The sequence below is a fragment of the Eptesicus fuscus genome, chromosome 14, assembly GCF_027574615.1.
Source record: "Eptesicus fuscus isolate TK198812 chromosome 14, DD_ASM_mEF_20220401, whole genome shotgun sequence".
NCBI lineage: Eukaryota > Metazoa > Chordata > Mammalia > Chiroptera > Vespertilionidae > Eptesicus > Eptesicus fuscus.
In genome coordinates this window covers 13,959,164-13,973,136 of record NC_072486.1, presented here as the reverse complement: position 1 = coordinate 13,973,136, position 13,973 = coordinate 13,959,164, and the positions used below count along the sequence as shown (strand labels likewise).

General features: G+C 42.9%; 1 protein-coding gene across 1 annotated transcript in view; it reads right to left on the bottom strand.

Moving 5' to 3' along the window:
- Positions 1 to 13,973, bottom strand: part of RAPGEF5 (Rap guanine nucleotide exchange factor 5) — a 196,377-nt gene that overhangs the window by 85,469 nt on the left and 96,935 nt on the right. Inside the window, exons 8-9 of the mRNA XM_054726573.1 lie at positions 10,725 to 10,798; positions 1,451 to 1,576 (exon numbers count right to left, since the gene is read on the bottom strand). Of these exons, the coding sequence (XP_054582548.1) occupies positions 1,451 to 1,576; positions 10,725 to 10,798 (200 nt within the window). The remainder of the gene's footprint in view (positions 1 to 1,450; positions 1,577 to 10,724; positions 10,799 to 13,973) is intronic.

The window sequence follows — 13,973 nt, the reverse complement described above, 5'->3', positions numbered from 1 at the left end:
AATTGAATATGCAATGCATTGTAAAATATATCACTCATTTTAGGGGCCAGTTGGAAAGAAAAATGCCCACACCTAAACTATAACATGCTTTTATGTCATCATTCATGAAGATTCAGCCTGATTTCAGAGATGCTAAAAGGTGGGAGAGATGTGCATCTTGAAATCAATGAAATATGGCATATGAAAACTGTTGCTCTTTTAATTAAAATTTATCAAAAGGAATACTGTTTTTGAGAAATTGAAGCCATGGGCTGGGATATTCAAATACGCTAAGGACATGGAAGGGGTGAGGAGTTCGTCTTTGATGCTGTCAACCTTCAGGACTCTTTTAACAACATAAACAAGTCCCTAAACTTTCCAATGGTGCCCAGCAAAGTGCAGGCTCCGGAGAGCTCCATTTGTCAAGTCAAACAGTCACCCCCAGAATAGTTCAGCCACGAGGCTCGGAAACTGCGAGGTTTTCTGTCCCTTGCAACACCAACTGCTCTGATCTGAAGGGAGGTGTGGTTACTGCACTAACCAGCCTGCTATCCCGGCACAGGCTCCTCGCCTGCTCAGCGAAAGCCTGGCCTTGGTACAGACGGCCTTGGAGCAGAAAAGGCATGAATAGCTTTCCCCCCCTCGGAAAGGGTGGAAAACAAAATTCCAAGGAAAAACTAAAGTCAGAGAAAGACATGTTTATAAGCACTGAGGAATGTTCCCTCCATGAGCAGCCCTGGCTAGCTCGGCACCGAGGGTGAAGGCTGACAAACAACAGCAAAAGTCCACAGACGACCGTGTGCAGCCGAAGAAAGCGGCTCCATTGTCTCCCGGCCGTGACGGCAGTGGTCTCGGTTCTGAGGCTCAATCTGAATGACTGCTTTCAGGGGAACCCGGCACAGCGGCCCTTCCTCCAGTTCCACTACGTGCGAACAACATAACTCTTGTTGGGACACAAACATTCATAAGACACTGGGAAAACGCCCCGCTGACTGTCCCGCTGGCTGAGAGCATCTATCACCGGTCCTTCTCGTCTTGTCTATTTCTAGGGACTTAGGATACATTTGTTTGGTAACTAGAGCCACCCTTGTCCTAATCATAAAAAGTACACGTTCTTTCAAAATCCACATTCCACAAACTTTCTGATGGGATGAAATCCCCAAAGTCAGATTTGAAAGCCATCCCATCAGGACCATACGTAGACATGCGATCATAGCGGCTTCCATGTGTTCTTACACTTCTACGCGATTTACTTTTGAGAAGCGTTCTCTTATAAACCCAGTGGCATACACCACCGGCCTGGATGTCATTTTTACTAAGGAGGATGCTTTGGGGGGGGGGGAGGGGAGGGGGACATAAAAAGCCAAACCTTAAGGAATTTAAAATAAAAAGTTCTTTCCTTCAAGCATACAACCAGGCAGAAACATTTCCCACCCTTTCAAAGTGCACCCCCAAGAGGAAAAGGGCTTACGTGTTCAGATTTGTCCTGTTCTTTTTTGTCCGTCTGCAAAAACTGACAGTTCTCCCTCGCCAGCTTCTGGACCAGCTCGATGCGCCCGATGTCCTCTCTCTCCTGAAGCTTGCACATCACCCCTGCCTTCAGAGTCGGAGAAAAGGCAAAGATGTACTTAAACCCGCAGTCCCAGGACATGACACCGCCGCGGAGTTCACCCTTAATGCACGCTCATCTTCTCTGTCGCCCGGATCCAGTCATGGTCGTGGTCAAAGAGTCGGCCTTCCCCAGATTGAAACTGTACGATTTTAATCTAGGAACGCCACTCCAAAAGTGTCACGGGGGAGAGCATGGATCGGTCTACTTGAAGAGAGCGAAGGGCAGAGCAAACTAAATCATTTGCTGCTAACGTGTGCTCCTGATATGCCGCTATTTGTTCCAGACAGCCTGTTTCCTGTTACATAAGCAAAGCCTAGCAAGAAGGTTAAAAACTCATGGGAAAGTTAGCCAGGAACCACTCCGGCAAAAAGGGCGAAGTGATACAGAGTTCTAAAAATAACAGGACACAGCCTCCTAATGTTTTAGCTCCACCGGATCACTCCATGTACAAATACACAATTAACAAGATCACAAGGTTTTACAATTTTTTTTTCCATAACTGGAAAGTTACTATGGGTTATTATTAGCAGAAGATCTCCAATGTTGCATAAAATATAGTGGAAAAGTTTATTAAAAATAAGCTGGAGCCCTGGCTTGTGTGGTTCAGGGGTTAGAGTGTCAGCCTGAACATGGAAGGGTCGCAGGCTCACTTTTTGGTCACGGGCATGTACCTGGGTAGCAGGTTTGATCCCCAGCCCAGGTCGGGGCACGTGCGGGCGGCAATCAATCGATGTGTCTCTCTCATATTGATCTCTCTCTCTCTCTCTCTCTCTCTCTCTCTCTCTCTCTCTCTCTCTCCCTCCTTCCTATCCTCCCTTCCTCTCTAAAAATCAATGGAAAAATATCCTCAGGTGAGGATTAACAAACAAACAAAAAAATCTGAAAGAAAGGGCTTAAAATTTCATCAGGGTTTGGAAATGATCCATAAAACATCACATTTTTTATTACGCCAAAGTACCTGAGTAATAAATAATAATATGGAGAAGAATCTGGGACTTTGATTAGACAAAAAATATGTTTGTTATAACACAGGTGATGAACTGTTTCTGCTCAAGTTCTTTAAAAAAGGCTTCATACTGACATAACAAGACATGATCTAATAAAGAAATCTAAAGTTCTCTTAGCAGGAACAGCCAAAACTGGAATTTTTGTTTTACCCAATACAGGATTTAAATCAACTCAGCAACATAACCAAATAGGAAAGAGGGGCCAGAACTGATCACAGCGCCATGGTCTTAACACTCAGTGATAAAGGTACCCATTTTGTTGAGTGGGCATCAGAGAAATGAGACCACACATGCCAAGCAATGGCTAAATCTTTACTCCCAGGGGCAAGGACATCTGCTTATCTAGCAGGTTCTCTGACAACTAGGAAGGAAACAAAAAAAGTCCATGAAGTGGCCTGAATCACCAACTCCCAGAGGTCAGCAAGTGGAATTCCTTCACCCAAGTCCGAGATTTATATTTACAACATCCTCATAAGAGGTATTCCACTTCCTATCCAAGGTTGGACAGGCATCTGTTTATCTTAGGGCAGCCTGTGCACTTTGGAGAGTCAGGGTTCGTGGAAAGTCCCCTTCACACTGGACAAAATTCTTAAACCTCTGAACTTCAACCCATTTAAGCAACTGAAACTCTATTTCTTATTCAATATGACAATCTTTCAAATATTTAACTACCCATATTTATGATAGCCTCCTTTTAGCATCACACACACACACACATACACACGCATACACACACATATATATTATTCATTGACTTGTTCTTTCATTCACTCTTGCAACAGATTTTATTTGAGCAACAATCATGTGCCAAGGTCGACCATAGGTTCCTGGGATATAGTAGTGAACAACAACTACTCAGAGAAATTTCTAGACCAAAATGATGAACATTATTTAAATGTTTTGACATTTAAAGGAATAAGTTTCTCTTATCTAGAAAGTTCATTTATGTCGACCATCTGTGATTTCTTCTCTCTCCACCCAAGTCATCCTCAGTTGTAAATACTGTCCTGCTAGTGGAGAGAGCAGGCTGGTGACCCCGCACCTCAAGCCCTGCACCCTGGGTGTCTGTTCAGTAGAGTGAGGGGTTAGTCCTCATCCCTCTGCTCCTGGTGGGTAAGAGACGGAAGGGCACGTGTGGGGTTGGGGCAGGCTGGGGTGGTGCACAGGAGAAAGCACCATAGAGCCATCTCATTTGGCAGCGGGAATGAGCCTGTTGCCTCTTCTCACCAGCACAGGCTCACCAGCAACTGGGCTAAGTTCCCCGAGACTACAATTTGAAGAGAGAATCTTTCCTTCTGTGTGTGGGTCCCTTATAATATCATTAACGAGAAAAGGGTGGGACTGAGTGGAGGAAATTTAAGAAACCTTGACTATTTGGGGGTTTCTGTGTCACATGAGTTTTTAAGGAACTCGAACCATTCTTCGTATCATGTGCTTAGGATTCTAGATACCGACTTTTCTTTCTACAGGAAATACACGTTTATTAGAACCTGATACGTGGGTGCACAAATTCTGTATTTTAAACACGAAATGCTGTTACTGAAAAAAAAAAATGGGTTTCAGATTGACTTAATTATTTCATATTGATAATTAAATCATCTGATGATTTAAAAAGGAATACTGTTGTCTTGATTTTCTGGTTTCCACATCATTCCCAGATGCATTTTCACAAGATAATCAATTCTAAGCAATCCTTACATAACACTTATTATCAAAAGAGGCTTCTCCATTCCCAGAGAACTTTTAGCCCAGAGAGATGGCCACACATCCTCTATCATTCCGTAAGGCGGTTCTCTTTGGAAGTACCACACTGAACCAGATGTTTTCTGGAGCTCCCTTTCAAAACTCCATAATTTAGTGATCCGATTCCAAAAACCGATGAATTTATTCAGACACTTTAGGAACTTTGCTCTGGCAGGAGAAGCAAGACAACTAACAGCTTTCGCTCTAGACTTTCACATGCCGGGCCTACTTGATTTATTGATGTGAAATTAATTATAAACAGTTTACCTAACACTATTAGGCCAGAAAAAAATTAATGTGTAAGGGTCAGAAGAGTTATTGAAGGGCCTCATTTCAAGGTCTGCTTTGGAAAAACAAATCTGTGTAATTTATCATTAAAGCTATTCATGATTTTCAGTATTTGAGAAGAGAAATGTTATGAATGTAAATGAAAAGTCTGTTTCCTTTATAAATGGAGTCATAAGAATGAATGTTGGGCTCATTTTTCAGTGGCAAAATGAAACTTGGACAGGATTCCCTTAGGAAAAGCTACGATGATAAATGAACAACCTTTATGACAAAAGGTGAAAGAGCACAGTTCTATGTCTGAAACATGTTCTACATTGTTGTACCTTTAAAAATCACTTAGAAAAAACAGCATGCAAAAACTGCCACCCAGGGAAAATCAGGATGAAAGAGTCCGCCTCCCGTTAACAATTATAGAATGCAATTCCGTACAAACCTAGGGTATGAGAACGAATTCTTATCGATTATTATGTAATATATTCATTTCTCTAAAAATTAAATCTTGAATAGAATTTCATAAAAAATGAATAATTTTTTTTTTCATATAAAAACTTTTTGCTCTTCTAAACAAATGGCAGACAATCCAAATGGCAGAATAAAACACTGATGGGCTGGGATGATATACTACATCACTCAATTGTCTGTACCTATTTCCAACACAGAAAATAATTTCATAAAAAAATGAATAAATATTTTTTTCATAAAAATACTTTTTGCCGTTCTAAACAAATGGCAGACAATCCAAATGGCAGAATAAAACACTGATGTGCTGGGATGATATACTACATCACTCAATTGTCTGTACCTATTTCCAACACAGAAAATAATTTCATAAAAAATGAATAAATATTTTTTTCATAAAAAAACTTTTTGCCGTTCTAAACAAATGGCAGACAATCCAAATGGCAGAATAAAACACTGATGTGCTGGGATGATATACTACATCACTCAATTGTCTGTACCTATTTCCAACACAGAAAATATTAAGAATTCTTTCCAGGAAAATTCAGAAGACAATTAATAAGTAACATTATTACTATTTATTATTATACGTTATTAGTCGTATATTAGGGAAGCAAGTATTCATTGTCTCAAATTTCTTCAGAGAAAGGAAGAAAACTAAGAAAAATTTCTTCCTGATTGGGGTAGGAGAATATCCTCTTTGATAATTGGGAAGGACCAAGGAGCATTCAGAGTGAACCTGCATCTGAGAGGAAGTGTGCTGGCAAAGGCGGGTTCGCAATGCCCAGAGCATCCCTAGGACAGGCCTGGATCACCATGCTGGGCATCTCAGGGCCTCAGAAATCATTTAGTGCCTCCCAGGCACTCACTGTACAGGTGAGGCAATGCAAGTCCAGGGTGGGTCATTCCTCTGGTCCTCTTCTTTTGTGGAATTACTGGTGTTAACACAGCACGCTGAGTGGAGAGACCCATCCTATACAAACACTATGTGATACTATGGCCTGCAGAGAGCATGCAGGAAGCAGGGGAGAAGGCCGAAACCATGGTTACATGGAATTTGTTACTGTGATTTCCCTCAAATATTTTCAAATATAGTCGTATAATTTTCTCTTCTGATGAAACTAAATATATTATACTAGAGGCCCGGTGCATGAAATTCGTGCATGTGTAGGGTCCCTAGGCCTGGCCGGTGGTATCTTCACATATATATAGGTATTTACATAACTGACGAAGCAAAGGGTTCACTCATTACATATATTTGGTTCCTTGAACTTTCAGACTAGAATAGGGAGGTCGCCAATATTTTATCTTGTGTTGATGTGAAAGTATAGCTCAGATCTGTACATATTATTGACCATACAGCTTAGCTGCTAAGCAGGGCAGCAAAGTTGACAGATAACAAAGAACTAAAAAACCAGAACAAGCAAATTCTAATAAATTCTAACCTAGAGGATTTTAAAGGATCACCTATTTTCTATAGTACCTAGCACAGCCTTACATAAAAGCTTTCCTCAGTCCATTAAAGAAAAGTCACACTTTGGCTACTGACAGATTAATCTTCAAATATTTGGCAATTAACTTGTTTAACTAACAGTTATCACCACTTAATTTATATATATAAAAACCTAATATGCAAATTGTCCCCACAGAAGTTCAACCGGGAGACCAATCGCTCGCTATGATGTGCGCTGACCACCAGGGGGAAGCATGGAACGAAGGAAGGCCCCGGCCAGCAGCCGGAGGCCCCGGTTAGCCCTGATCACCAGCCAGGCCTAGGGACCCTACCCGTTCACGAACTTTGTGCACTGGGCCTCTAGAATTAAAATAATTGATTCCAATGGGTCGAGGGGACAATGGAAATAATTACTAAATCTGGTTGTCAATGGCCTCCTGAATGAAAGTGAGAATTTCCAAAGTTTGACATGTTATAAATTACTCATTGAAGATCTCATGAAATTGGAACCTGGCAAAAGTCTAACGAATCTTTATTCTGATTCTTTAATCCTTAGTCCTGTAAAAAGAGTTACAACATGTGAAGGGCCAAAAATGGTATGTGAGCATGTGAAGATCCCATAACGGTAGACAGAGGGTGCTACGCAGCCAGCCACCTTAGACACCTTAGTATTCAACCAAAGAGCAATGTGCCCAACGATCATGATGACAATGACAACTCATGAGGCTAAGTTTCTTGGAGAACTACGCTCCAGGCACCAACCTAATTACTTCCCATATAACTCATTTAATCTTCAAAACAACTCAACAATTACCCCCATTTGACAGATGTTAGAAAGGCAGTTTCATACCTTGGTTAAAAGCAAGGATGCCAGAGCCAGACTTCCTTGGTTTGATTTACCAGCTCATCTGTAAAGGGGTGATATTTACATTATCTGCCTCATAGGGTTTGCTCTGAGGTTTAAATACATTAATAAAAACAAAGAGCCTAGCAGAGTGCCGGTGGATATGATGCGTTAACTCGCAGTCCTAGCACAGCAAGGCCCTGGGGCCCAGGAGAGTGGAGTCACTGCGCGAGTGCGGCTGCGGAGGCAGAGCCACATGGCCCCTGAGGGAGCGAGCGAGCTCTGAACCTCACAGATGCTGCCTGACAGTTATTGACACTCTTACCTGCCAGCATGGTGAGCATAGTTTATATTTCTTCTTTATTTTATTTTTTTGTTAATCCTAACCTGAGGATATTTTCCCATTGATCTTTTAGAGTGGAAGAGAGAGGGAAAGATTGAAGGAAACATCGATGTGAGAGAAACACATCGATTAGTTGCCTCCTGCACGTGCTCCACCAGGGCCCAGAGGGAGCCTGCAACCAAGGTACGTGCCCTTGACGGAAATGAGCCCAGGACCCTTTGGTCTGCAGGCCAGAGCTCTATCCACTGAGCCAAACCAGCCAGGGGTATGTTTCTTCTTTATAATATCTCCACTTTCCAGAGATGAAAACCAAACATGCTACTCACTGCCTTGCACGGTGGGGACACTTTGGTGACAATGACACAGATGCTACCATACAGGAACTCACAGGTTTAGAGCCATAAAGAACTTGCCTACAGGCACCAGCGAGGAGGATGCGCTGGGAGGCAACCTCAACTCCGCATGCGCTCTCCATTGGGCCCACACATCCCTGCATCAACACAGGGCGTTTAGTAAGCAGAAAAGATTTCTAGTGAGAAAAGGAAGAGTGGAACCACCACATCAGGGGAGAACTAGAGTTTTCTGGGAGGTGGGAACCTCTGCACAAGGCCCGTTTCTCTGGGGTTACTGATGGCCTTACCCCTTCATACACCCAAAGTTTTCAGCAGCCTTGGGGCATTTTTCCACAGTGAAATCTTTCATCCCATATGGGGAAGGAATGAAAAACCAGTTTCCACCGAACTTGTCTAAAATGGGCTCTGGAGTGAAGATTGCAATTATGTGATATATCAGAGAGCCTGGCATATAGGTGCTTGGTTAATCACATGTACATACATCAAATGCCAAATTAATGAAAGTGAATACATGTATACACACCCATAAGCACACGCATCATCTATTTCCAGTTCTGCGTAGATGGCCGATGGTGAAACTCTGAAAGTGTTTTTTAAGCTCACCTTACACGCCTTGAACTACTGATGGTTCTCCCCAGAGCGTCTGCATAGACAGACCCACAGAATCAAAACAAAGCAAACACTCTGGTGCTTCTGTGTAGCAAAGCTTGCTCAGTGCGTCAGAGGAGGTGACAGCGGCTCCTTCCTTCAGCCGAGGCCTAGGACTCCCGTAACATGCATCCCAGTGAACTTAACGCATCACTTTCAAGCCTAAACAAAACCTGTTCTGATCTAATGACTGATGCCCTGGCTTCGGCAGGTTTCAGGATCTCATTCCCCTGTACATCCTGTGCGACTATGTCACTGCTGCTGAGGAAAAACCCCAAATCTCCAAGAGCGAGGTCTGTGTATCCTTTGGAGACACACAAAGAGATAAACGGGCATTAAGGCAGACTTTTACCCACAGAATTGGTTCAAAACAGATAAAGAATAACGACTTAAGTCCAGAAACATCTGTCCCACTAAAAACTTAGTGATTTAAGAAAACCTCAAGAAAAGAATGCCTGCCCAGGTTTGCTTGGAAGCCTGACATGTAATTTCAGCATGAACGTGTGGACTGTAGCGTTCTGAATATTGCCACAGCAGAACAATTCCAAACAATTCCTGATGTGACCTCAACATTCCGACCTGTGCAATCTTGACCGAAAAACCTAATGTGATTATTCTGCTTCCTTATTTCCTTGTTTATTTTTTTATCCTCACCCGAGGATATTTTTTTCCATTGATTTTTAGAGAGAGCGGAAGGGAGGGGTAGAGACAGAGAGAAAGAAACATCAATGTGAGCGAGAGACACATCGACTGGTTGCGACCTGCGCTGGGGATCGAGCCTGCAACCGAGGTACATGCCCTGGACTAGAATCAAACCAACGACCCTTCAGTCCACAGGCTGATGCTCTAACCACTGAGCAAACTGGCTAGTGTTTTTTTTTTCCTTTTTATTTTAGCTTTATTGAAGTATAGTAAATATACAAAAAGTTGCACATATGTAACGTACACATTTTGATGAGCTTGAACATATGTGACATTGAGACACCGCTGCCACAATCCTTGAAGGCCATTTCTGCTGCAGGGCAGAGCAGTTCCCTGCAGTGAGGGCTCACAGCAGGCTCACGTGCTTGCAGAGTTTCTCCACCCCGTCTGCCTGAGTGTCGAGTCTGTCCGGTTCTTCTACTGGGCAGACCAGCCCATGGCTCTGGACATGCCACAGAAGTAGATTCACTGGGAGCACTCCTTTCGTGTTCTCACATATAATAAAATCCATCGGCTTATTTATTTTACAGACTTTTTAATACTCACAACTGTCCTATCAGGTAGGTTTATGGGTGAGTAATCTAAAATTCAAAAGGGTTGAGACCCCAGCTTAAGGTAGCTAGCTATTGAGCCATGCTACATAATGCTAAGGCTGGGTGTTGAGGGCAGTGGAATTCTGAGGAGTAGATTTGAATTACTGGGGACTTGCAAAAACTGTCTTTATATTGGGGACTTACAAAAGAGTCACCTGTTCGGCTTCTCTTCCCGCGGTCCCCACTAAAGCCCTTTAAATGCCACGCATTTACATGAGGTTAACAGTTGACCACACTAGGGTGTCCAAGTTTTTATGCTGCAATAGTATTTGGAGGTAAGTTGCTACCCAAGGCATATCCATGCCATAATACTTGGGGTTGGCACAGAATCTCTGGCAGGTATGGCATCACATGGACCTGCCTGGCCACGCCCCGGCTGTGCTGTTAGCCGAGTCTCCTGGGCCTCTCTGTGGGGTGGTCTGGCCCAGGGGGTCCTCTCTCCTGGTTCCTCACTACTTTCCTTGCCTTCTCTGGGAAGTGGAGTATGTCTCCCTACCTGTCTCTCCCCCACGAATAAAATTATAAATGTGACTTATAGAGCCTTTTTATTTTTGGTGAAATGTCTTTTTTTTATTTTTTATGAAAAGAAGTACTTTATTCCCATAATGTGACTATTTTTCCAAAACACAAAACCTGCACTCTCTCAGCTCTCTCAACACAAAGAAAGGGGCCCTGAGGGGTGTCCCAGGATTGGTCCTACCTGAGGATCTGGAACACCGTCAGCTTCTGCCGCAGGTACGTGCTTGTCCCTGCTCTCCTCGTCTTGTTCAATTGCTTAAATAAATAAAAAAGAACAATATTAAACACTTGCAGCATCCTCAGAAAACTGCATCAGATCATTTTCTGGTAGCAATTTGACAGGGAGAAAATGGTAGGTAGATTCACAACATGTAAATATTGGTACTATTACTTGGATAGAAATTTAAATCAGTGGAACTGGGCACTTTTCATATACATCTCATTTATTAAATCAAGGGCAATGGGAAACTTTGAACTCATTCTCCTTTTCACCAAAACCTAACAAGCAAGACATCATCATGTCAGTTTCATTCTTCACCCAAAGGGAAATGGGGTGAAGAATGAAACTGACATGATGAAGGCTTCTGTCAAGTCCATGTGAGAACGTCATTTTAATGTGATTTTTTGGCTAAGAGTTTAGTGTTCTGTAATAAAAGAAGTACAACATTGTATGTTTGGGTTGCTCAATGCACGGTGACCACAAAATTCTGAACCGTGAAGCCTTGAGTCTACCTCGTCTCCCACATTCCCCCAGCATCACCCCGTCCAAGTCCTCGCCTCCCTTTCTGTGCTGGTGCAATAGCCTCCGACCACAAAGCCCCTGGTTCCAGCCTCTCCCTAACACAGTCGCGCAGCGGGGGCATACCTGCTAAAACAATCACTCTCAAAAAATGTAACAAGTGCCAGGCTTTGGCCTATGTATTGCTTATCTTATTGAGTCCGAACTCTGTTCATCATTGGAGGTCTACCTGGAACTCTCTTGCTTCCTCCTAATCTCCAACTTCACCCTGACATTCAACACCAAAACATATGGTACTCAACTCTGATGCAGGCACAGTGATTTCATTATTTTTCTCCTTATACAGCTTGCTCTTCCATTTTAACCAATATTTATTGAGCATCTATGATATGCTTGGCACTTGGGTTATCCCTGTGAACAAGACAGATACACCCCTGACCTCATGAAGTACATACACTAGCTGGGGAGACAGCAATGAACAATAACCACTACTACAACTAATAATAACAATAGCAACAATAATTGTAAAAAAATACAATGGAATTGAAGATCATGATAAATGATGGGATGACAGAAAACCATGTGGGAGAGGTCATCTGGAGAGGAGGCAGGGGTGGGGGGGGGGGGGGGGCGGGTGCTTCTCAAAAGAAGTGACATTTGGGCCGAGACCGGAAGGCTGAGATGGAGCCACCCATGGCAGGCGTGAGTGATGCGATGAGAGGATCCTGGAGAAAGTACAGACCAGAGCAAACTCAGACTCTAGCCTGAGGACATGGGGAAGCACTAAGAAGTTTAACATTGGGAATTGCATGATTCGGCGTATTTTTTCGAAAGTGCTTTTTGCCTTCTTTGTGGAGAACAGACTCACGAGAGTCAAGACAGGAGGCAGAGAGACCTGTTAGGTGACTGTGCTCCCATCCTGGCTGGAGAGGACATAGGCTCAGACCAGGGAGGGGCAAGGAGCTGAAGAAACACGGAGGATTTGAGTTGTATTTTTAGACAAAATGGGCAAGATTTGCCAATGATTTGATTACGGGGGTGGAGGGGCGTGGGGGGAGGGGGGGAGAAACAATCAAGGATGACTCCTAAGTAGAATGAGTTATTGCTCATATCCATCATACCATTCATTCTTTTTGTCCTCTCCATCAAAAGCAGACCCAAAAAAAGCCCACCCAGACCAAAAACATACCAACCCTGCTGACAGCGAGATCACCCGCTCACTTCAGTCTTTGCATTGTTTTATATACTTTTAAATATGATGCTTTCTGCTCTGCATTTCTAAAAATATCATCTCATGTACCTTTTGCTTTTGCATGCCTCTTATGCCCGCCTAAACGCCGTGTACACAGGATGAGCTCTGTCACTACTGCTGGGATGAACAATTCCTCCCCAAGTGACCAAAACGGCACGACTTGACTACACCTACTTACGTAAGTCCTGCCTTTCATACCTATTTATGAAAAAAGAGGGGAGGGAAATTCTGTTAAACTCTGTGGATACCTAGGGTAACTCCTACCAGCTGAGCATCGAAAGGCATGAACCGTGAATGTGGGCAGAAGGTGTTAGGTTCCGTTCATGCTCATTCAAAGGCCCCTGTTGCTGCTGTGGTCTGATTAGGAGGAAACTTAAGAATAAAGAAAAACATGTTTTCTCTGCAAAACTGGAGGACAATACAAAGGACAATATAAAATATAGAATAACATCCTAAAATCCACTTAAAATGCAATGGGCTGGAGAAGTAAGGAACTCCACCTAGTTAATTGAAATAGTATAAGAATTCTTTCCTCATCCCATAATGGGGAGTAATTTTCTTTGGGGGGGGGCAATCTGATATTATACTCATGTGAGACAACTTCATCCACACGAAGTACCAAGAATACCTTGGCATATTTAATTTATGCTTCATTAGAATTTTTGTTCCTTCAAGTTTAAGTGTCAATGAAAGTGAAGAAAATTAAATTTTGGATTTTTTGTAACCTATTAAGTTTATGTTTTTAAAACAACAATGCTCTGGGATAGAGGCATTTCTTTTCCTTACCTTATTATACTAAGAAATAGGACATGCAGAACAATGATAACAACGTCAGGATTGAGAGTTAACACTATCTTTTGAGTTTTAGGCAAATTTATTTATTTATTTATTTATTTTGTTAATCCTCACCTGAGGATATTTTTTCCGTTGATTTTTTTAGAGAGAGTGGAAGGGAAGGGAGGGGGGGGAGAGGGAGAGAGAGGAGAGAGAGAGAGAGAGAGAGAGAGAGAGAGAGAGAGAGAGAGAGAGAGGTGAGAAAGACACATGGACTGGTTGCCTCCTGCATGCACTCCAACTGGGGGCGGAAAGTGAGGAGTGAGCCTGCAACCCAGGTATGTGATGTGCCCTTGATCAGGAATCGAATTCATGACCCTTTGGTGCCCTGGTCAATGCTCTAACCGCTGAGAAACACCAGCCAGGGCTAGGCCAAGTTCTCAATACACATAAAGAGAATCAAAGGGAAAGAGATTAGCACAAAAGCATATTTGGGAGGAAAATCCAGTCCTATAGTTCTAGCTTCTCCCCACTAACAGTGCTGCATTCTTTTGGTCACATCTTTGAAGACCTCAGTATTTGTTGCCCTGCATTACACGTTGGTTAACAGAGCAAAAATCAGACACACAAGCAAGTTAAGGGACTTGGCAAAGGAAACTCAGCAA